Source organism: Fukomys damarensis, unplaced genomic scaffold (assembly GCF_012274545.1).
Source record: "Fukomys damarensis isolate Sample0158 unplaced genomic scaffold, DMR_v1.0_HiC HiC_scaffold_18, whole genome shotgun sequence".
Lineage (NCBI taxonomy): Eukaryota > Metazoa > Chordata > Mammalia > Rodentia > Bathyergidae > Fukomys > Fukomys damarensis.
In genome coordinates this window covers 47,646,904-47,655,585 of record NW_022900930.1, presented here as the reverse complement: position 1 = coordinate 47,655,585, position 8,682 = coordinate 47,646,904, and the positions used below count along the sequence as shown (strand labels likewise).

At 44.9% G+C, this 8,682-nt stretch overlaps 1 protein-coding gene across 2 annotated transcripts in view; it reads right to left on the bottom strand.

Annotated features, from left to right (window-relative positions):
- Elp3 (elongator acetyltransferase complex subunit 3) overlaps positions 1-8,682 on the bottom strand; it is a 63,620-nt gene extending 54,938 nt beyond the window's left edge. Inside the window, exons 1-3 of one of the 2 annotated variants that reach the window (XM_010623221.3) lie at positions 8,562-8,676; positions 5,583-5,682; positions 3,635-3,773 (exon numbers count right to left, since the gene is read on the bottom strand). In XM_010623221.3, the coding sequence (XP_010621523.1) occupies positions 3,635-3,773; positions 5,583-5,682; positions 8,562-8,580 (258 nt within the window). In that variant the 5' untranslated portion in view covers positions 8,581-8,676. Of the gene's footprint in view, positions 1-3,634; positions 3,774-5,582; positions 5,683-8,561 lie in introns of both variants that reach the window. The other variant, XM_033765508.1, reaches the window with a different exon arrangement.

Below are 8,682 nucleotides of genomic sequence, written 5' to 3'. Positions count from 1 at the left end.
AAAAAAAAAAAAAAAAAAGAATCCTGCTGTCAGGTGCCACCCAACAGAGGGCAGCTGGTGATGAAAACATCACAGTGTGTCCTCACCTGCCTCATCCCCCTTATCTGGGACTGGTGACTTCTGCCTCTTCCCCAAAGTCAAAATGACCATCGAAGGTAAATGTCCTGAACTGACTCGGGACATCGAAGCAGCCAGGATGACACAACTAAAGGCACTGACTTTCGATCTGTGTATACGGATGGCAAATAAGTACTTTATGAGAAGATGCTCGATATGCGTCATTAAAGAACTTCAAACTAAAACAAGAGACATCACTATACAACTTAAGAATGGCTAAAACGAAACAGTAAAACCAAATGCTAACGAAGTTGTGGGGCAACAGAAGTGCTGGAGGGGAATACAAAATGGTACGGCAACTGTGGATGAAAGTTTCAAAGTTTCTTACAAAGCCAAACATACTTATGCCATACAATACAGCAATCACACTCTCTCGTATTTACCCAAATATACGGAAAATACATAGACACAAAACCTTCACGATAATGTTTACAGGAGCTTTGTTCATAACTGCCAAAAACTGGAAGCAACCCAGATGTCTTTCGACAGGGGAACCGACAAACAAGTAGTGGTTCATTCATACAATGCCATCATCCAGCTATAAAGAGGGACGCGCTGTCAAACCAGGCAAAGCCATGGAGGCACTTTAAATTCATGCTGCTGAGTGAAAGGAGCTAATCTGAAAAGGCTCCATACTGATGATTTCAATGACATGACATTCTGGAAAAGGCAAAACTACAGAGCCTAACTAGCTTGGTGGGTGTCAGGTTAGGTTTGGGTCATGGGGAGGGATGTACAGAGTTTCAGGACAGTGAGAGTAGTTTGCATGGCACTATAATGATGGGTCCATGACATTATGCATTTGGCAAAATCCAAAGAATGTACCCAAGCAAGCAGACGACAGGCTTCAGTCCACAGTGACGTAGCCAGGGATGCGTGGCTCAGTGGTTCAGGGCTTATCTAGCACTTGCAAGGCCCTGGGTTCAATCCCTGGCTCTTGGGCAAGGGTGGGGAAAGCAGAAACATTGGTTCACCCATTGTAACAAGTGCACCAAACCAACACAAGACGTTAGAGATGGGAAACTGGGCCAGGGGAGGAAGAAGTACATGGGAACTCTGTGTACATTCTGCTCAATTTTTCTGTAAACCTAAAACTGCCCTGTAAAATACAAAGCACCATCAGAGTAATAGCAAGAATAAGTCACAGAGGTGAGATTGCAGGCACACAGGGAATGACTGTGCTTCTCCTATTCTTATAACTCACTCTGGTTACACTAAGGGGAAGGTGGTGTACGTAAGTCAGAGACCTGATAGGAAATGACTGAAATAATCTAAAAAAGAATAAAGGCCAACAGTTTCTTGCCAGTGATGGGGGAACAGATGATGTGTTTTTAGAAGCTGAGTGGATGGTAGCACCAGGAACTAAGATGAAATCTGAATAAGCAAATTTGCAGGTAGTTTTAGCTTTGTCACACTTGAGGTTCGGAGGCAGTCCAGGCACACATGTCCTCCATGCCTGAATCTGACACGACTCTGAAGTTCGGGGATAGGTCGGGGCTGAGACTCAGCACACAGCTAAGACAAGGATCACTATGGGGACAAAGGGTAGCTGCACTCTGGGGCCTTAGCTCAGGGCCTTTTACCCATTAAAAGCATGGTATGTGTTACCCCCTCAGCTTCCCAAACAATCTTATCAACGTCAAAAACTAGGTGCATCATCAGAAGTCAGGATGCCTTGGCCATAAACTCCCCAGAGTAAACCAGATGAGAAAATAAAGCCACAAAAGGACAGGGGACAAACTCACTCCTGGACCCTTAACCTGTTACTCATTAAAAGCATGAGGTATTCCCTTAGCAACTACAACACCTCTACCCTTTCACAATGGTAGGAAGTTTGAGGAGGAAGGGTGTGCTGATGGAAAAATGTCACAGTTCCCAGGATGCCCATTCCTGAAGAGTAAGATGTTTGCACAAAAAGAAAACACCTTTAAAGCCATGCCCAAACCCAGTAAAAATTCCCAGACTCTAGCTCACCCCTGCATCCCCTACACATGAATAAAAAGCTTGCCTCTTTCTTGGTTAGTGGGCCAGCCTGACTTTTCTCTCCATCAGCACCGTTCCTCCCTCCCTTGGAAGTGCCCTCTCCCAGATCAACTTCTCCCTCTCTTCTTCTTCTTACTCCTAGGCCTGGTCTCATTTCTACTGCCAGCTCATGTTTGGTATCACAGCTCAAATGTCCAATGCGGAGATGACCCAGGAAAGCAGAGCAGTTCAAACACAGTGGGCCTAGGATTATGGGAAACACTGACTTTTAGAGGCAAGCAGAACAAAGGGCAGCCCTAAAAGCAAAGGACAGAAATGACCAGAGATTGAAGGAGGATTAGAGAGGGTAGTGTCATGGGTCAGATGGGTTAGATGTATGGGTCAGGTTGAAAGGTTGATAAAAGTTTGTCTACTATAGCCGTGAGCCCACATTTAATACTTAAACCTAAAAATTCAAGATCTTTCTCTAAAACATGTTATTGAGGGATATGAAATAGATGCTAAAGAAACCTGAGGGGGATAATAGGGAGGGAAGTGCAGGACACCAGATTATTAGTTCTTTCTGACAAACAGAATAAAACACAACAAAACAAAATGACTCAAGGACATAAAAGAAAACTCTAGGCTTAGTAGCAGAATCTCGGGATGCTGTACACAGAGTTTTAGGATTTAACTGTCCAGAAATGTAGTATGATCAAGAATGCGGCATGTCTTCACCAAAAAGCCAACACAAGCTGCTAGAACAGAGTCCAAACCGGTCATTCTGTTTTAAACTACGCCGTGTGCATCAAAGTTTTCTTTTAAAAAATATTTGAATGTATTAGTAGCTGTTGGAGTACGCAGCGGTTAGTCCTCCAGGGAGTTGGTACAGACACATAACGGATCTTCGTTCTCTCTACTGGCTTTCCCACTCCTTCTCTGAACCCTTCACGTTTCCTGTTATCTAAGCTCTTTGCTGAGCATCTAAGTTCTCTTAGGAGCTGATCCCAAACTGATGTCCTCTGCTTTCCTGAAAGATTTTTCTCAGCTGCTGTCCGTCTGGTGTGCTCGCTGTCCCTGCACGCGCCATGCCTGTCCCATCACTCCTGGCTCCCATCTCCCTTCCCCGCTTATCTGAGCGCTTCCTACAGGGCCAGCAAGCAGCATGCCTTCTACTGGCCCTTCCCTAGCTGCAGGGACACTTCTGTTCTCTCGAATCCCATAGTGGTCCCTACTGTCAGTCATTTCAGTTACCATACAGACAACGCTTTGCACCACTAAACTACCTTCGAGCAGCACTTTTTGTAAGAACCAGTGATAGTAAAACCTTTCAGCTTAAGAGGGCCAATAACATGTCATATTGTGATGGTCACCAAGCCTCAATCTTTGTGTCTAAAGGCACCAAAACACCACCTCTGCATTCCAGCACAGCTATCTGCTTCCTCCCTCGGCCTTCTGAACATTCTGCACATGCACAACAGACGGGCTCACGAGTCCAAACCCCCCAGATCCACCTTGCTACCCGCACTGATATTTCATGAGTCAAATCACTCACCCCACTGGCAGTTCTGATGGGTTTTGCCTTTAGCTTGGGGACTAAGACTTTCCGATACTGAGGAGGGACTGCAGCAATGATATCCACCAGGCGGGGCTGTGCCGAAAGGCCGTATTTGGCAGCTGTCTTGGTTTTCACCCTGAAAGTGAAGCATCCAACATTATCCCGATCACAGTATTTCAGTTGCAAGCCACCAACAGGATGATGTGTAAATGACACCATCTCCTGTTACTCCCCTACCTGTTCACCAGTGGCTTTAAGATCTGTGACTATCACGGCAAAGGAAGGACAAAATTCGTGACTGACTTCCTCTCCTCATCCTAAGTACCAATGAGAAAACCAGAAAACTACAGAGGAGGGGCCTGGGATGATGACACAATGCAGGTCTGGTTCAAAACAGCACTCTAGCTTTTTGGCCTCGGGATGACTGACGTTTGGGGCCAGACCATCCTCTGTGAGGGAGGCTGTCCAGTGCCCTGCGGGATGTTTAGCAGCCTCCTTGGCCTCTCTCCACTAGCCCCCTTCTTCCTGTTGTAAGAATCAAAATCATCCCTAGATACTGCCAAAGTCTCCTGAGCAGAAAGCACCCTGGTTAAGAATTACTTTCTTAGACAGAATACTATATGCATGAAAACAGAACATAAAGCATACAAACACACCTTAATAATCACAAAGCAAACATTGCTGTATGCCCCATCCCTAACCCCCAGAAGGAACCTTAATCCTAACAATTCCTTTGATTTTTTTCCCTGCAACTTTACCAGCTTTTCTTCTGTGTACCTGCTCACCAAACCCTAATAGTCATCCAGTCTTCTAATTTTAATCCATTTAGAAACATGTTCAACAAACATTAATGGCTATCTAGCACACACAAAAGACTACCTAAGTTCTTGGCACATCAGAAGGTGGAAGGCGTAGTCCTTTCATGTTCTGTGTTGTGATTACACACACCCATGTAAACCCACACATGAACTACAATGAAGGCTTCGGAGTTGAGAGGGTTTGGTGTACACTAGGAAGAATCAGGGCCCAGGGGCCCAGGGGACAGGGTAGGCCTCAGACAGGCAGTGCAGACACGAGGTGACACTGTGGACAGAGAGGCAGGCTTACGTGAAGATGCAAACACAGGATGCCTATTCTTGACAGGGAGCTGGTCACTTTCAGCATAAAAGTACAGAAGTTTAAAAAATGGGCAGGGTATGTTAAAGCCGGCCCAAGAGGACTTACAAACAGGACATCTGAGCAGGGGCTAGTGTTAAAGTGCTAGCTTTAAATGCTTTCAAGAAAAGGGCAAAAATATGCAAGAAGTAGAAATGTTAGCTAGAAATTAAAGCTTTTTCTAATGAAGGAAGCAACCAACAAAGGAAGAAGAAAAACTACTAAAGACACGGTAGAAAGATCGGCAAAATATGACTTCGTAGTGAAAACAGGATATTTACTCCCTTAGCAAATGTTTACTGTACACAGTGTTTCAGGGAAGGTGTCAACTACTACGGCATCTCAACTAATGCAGAACAGGATCTAAGCACAGGTTGTGCATGTGGTGATTAGATGACCTGGGGTTGTAGGGAGAAGCTTTTCATTAGGGCTGATCTACACAGTGTGAACGGATAGTTTAAAAAACATGGATGCAAACAAAAAAAATTCACTCTCATTTGAAGGTACAGCAAAGATGGAGCTGAACATGATTATGGAGCAGAAGAGGATGAACAGGTCAAAGAGCTTCTCAAGCAGAGAGATGCTGGGTTAGACCAAGGATCCCAAAGGGAGTCGTCTCGAGAGAGTTATCGCTTCTACTGAGGAAGAGAAGTAGGACGTGAAGCAGGACATGGCACAGAAGACGAGAACACGGACTCTGGAAATGGATGGCTGAATTCTACTTCCAGCTCTGCCCACTACTATTACCCCTGAGCATCTAAGATTGCCCTCCTTTTACAGATTCACTTACTTATTGAGATCGATGTCTTTCCCTTGTTCATGGGCTTCGATCAGTTGCTTAATAACATCTCCTATAGTCAGCATCATTAGCTCAGCGGGACTGAGCTCTCCTGGAAAGATAATATTCAATAATCAAAAATAAATGAGGCTGAGATTTCCAGAAAAGATATTATTCAACAACACTGAAAAGTCACATCGTTTGGTAAAGATTTAAAAGTCTTACTGAGTAGCAGTTTTCATCCCAAAGTCATTCCAAATATGCCAAATGAGTAGCTCAAGTTCAGATGTTAAATCTATTATTCACAATCTGACCATAACTTTAAAACAAAGCTAGTATCTGCCACCTGCCTCACAAGCACAAGGACCCAAGTTCAATACCCAATACCAAAACAAACAAACAAACAAACAAAAAACAAGGCTGGTGTCTTAGTCACTTTCCCATCTCTGAAACATAATACCTGATACCTGCAACTTAGAGGGGAGGTTTATTTTGGCTCAAGTTTCCAGTTCATGGTCAGAAGGCTCCAAGGTAGAAAGAGGATGGCAGAGGGGCAAGGTAGAAGAAAAGCTGCTTAACCCATGGCATCCAAGAAGAGAGAGAAGGGGCGACTCAACAGAGCCTCAGAACAGAGTGAAGGAGACAAGGAGGAATATCTGCCTATTCCACACAGATGCTACCAAGGGGTGAAGCTGAAACTCAAACCCAGTATCTGCAATAGTTAAGAAAAACAGAGCTATGGGTTCTACAGTCTAAGGATCTGGAAGCATATCTGAAACTGTCTGCCCACTATTGTGACGTTCTCCTGGCCACTGGGGCTCCCGTTCTCATCCAGAGGCAACAGTGGAAGCCAGCATGTTCTTGGATGACCTCATCCCCCCAGGTATTGTTGAATGCTTCCAGGACGAGCACCTCTCCAAGTCAGGCCATCAGAGCCCCTTCCTCAAGGCAAAAACACCAGTCTGTGCCCAGCTGACAAAAGCTGCAGGGCAGCAGCTGTGGGGCTGGCGGGAAGCTTGCTCTCTTCCTTCAGAAAAAGCTGGTGTGCACGATGAAGTCATCACCCAGAAATATGGATGAGTAAGCACTGGCATTTGTGGACCCCACTCGCTTACCCTAATTCCATTTTAACCCTCATAATATCCCTGTAAGGTAGGTACTGTTATCGCATTTTACAGATGCAGAAAGTGACGTAAAGGGAAGTTAAGACATACTGTCAATGGTACAATTAAGACTCAAATACAGATCTTTTCCCTGTAACTTCCGTGTGTTTTTCACTGTAGCATACTGCCTCTAACTTAATGAGGCAAGGCTAACACACACACACACACACACACACACACACACACACACAATAATTTGGGGTAAAAGTCTGATCAAAAGCTTAACGCTTTCCAAACCATGTAACTCAGCACTTCAGGGTTCTACACAGGGGCCATGTGACAGATGTAAGAGGTTGCAGTGGTGGCGACAGAGGAACCGAGGAAGGGGTCTGTCTCTCCCATTAGAACCATAGCTGCTCTTTCATCTGCTTATGTACTGAGATTCTGCATAAAAATTTATTTGGACTAAAAGGAGGTTCATTTGGAGATTAAATGGAGATTAAGACTTGAAAGCTGCTTGCGTTAAATGGAGGAGTAAACTGCTAAGAAAAAGCTTCATGGAGGATCTGGTCCGGAAGTCTTAAAAGAAAGGGCAGGATGCAGAGAACAGAATGTAGTCCTGAAGAAATAATGTCAGGCACAAAAACCACTTGTCTCTGTGTGAAGGAGCACTGCCTAAGGAGAGTGCAGGCTGGAGAGGATTCAGTAACAGACTGTACAGAGTACACCCACTGTGAGGCAAAGGCAGTGAAACGGAATAAAATAGACAGCAGAGAACTATATATTCTCAATTTTAGAAATAAAAAATGTGACAGCTGCATTTAAACAAAGCGAGGTGAAAAGGGTACATATAACCTGGATGCGATGAAAATTGCTCTTGAAAAGCAATGTTAAAAAGTCACAAGACTTAAAAAAAAATTAAATAGGACAGGCTCCAGTTCCAACCTCCTGGACTGAGGAAACCAGTCAAATATTAGTTATCGATGGAAGTGGATTAGGAAGGCAGTAGCCAGAATGGAGAGGAGGAAACTGTTTCAAGAGGTAATTTCTAAATCAGAACTAACACGACTTGGTGACTTATGGAGCTAAAAGAGTAAGGTTGTCTGGCCTGACTGGGAAGGAGCAAGTGAGAGAAAATGACAAATCACTTTAGTGGGGACAGAGCCTGATGAACAAGACAACAGATGACACTTGGAGCTGCTGCTTAAAAGAGAAATAGCAGTTACGTCAAGAGGTACAGTGATGACGACTCGTTGGCTAACGCTCCCGGGGTCACAGATATAGTTTGAACAACCAGTTCCACGCCCCCTTCATATATTTTAGGGGTGGGAAAGTTACTTAATTCTGCATCTCATCTTCTCCGTGTATAAAATGGAGATGACAGACTTCAGAACGACTGGTAAAGGCTCCATAAATGGTATCTACTACGATAATCGTCAGCATTAGACCAACTGCTCAAACAAACGTACTCACAATACAGAACTTGTGAGAGAACATTTAAGATGTAACTGCATCCTACTTAAAAATTAGGAGGAGCAATAAATAAATCCACAGACTCCATGGATAATTCGGGGCTTTCATATTTTAACTGAAGGCTTTGGAAGAAAATTACCAACACGTCAAACGTGTAGTAAAATCAAGAATCTGAGAAAGCGTTACATCCACCAGCCGTTTACGCAAGCCACCAAGTGACCGCCGAAGAGTAAGAGTAAGGGTGGGCGGGCATAAAATGCACAATGGATGAAAGGAGAAGACGAGGGGCCGCGCAGGCAGACTGATCAGCCCCACGCGACGGATCAGGCCTCAGATTCGCGCGGAAAAAGCTGGGTTCCCTATCTGACCGCTGGGGCGACACCCCGCCCTTCACCCTAGCCCTCCCTTTCTGCACCTTTCCGCTTCTGCCTCATTTCAAAGCCGTCACAGCAGGCGCCACCACGATACTGCAGCTCGTACCACGGAGAAGTTGACAGCCACAAAGCACCTCAAGCCTGTCGTAAAAGGGCGGCCAC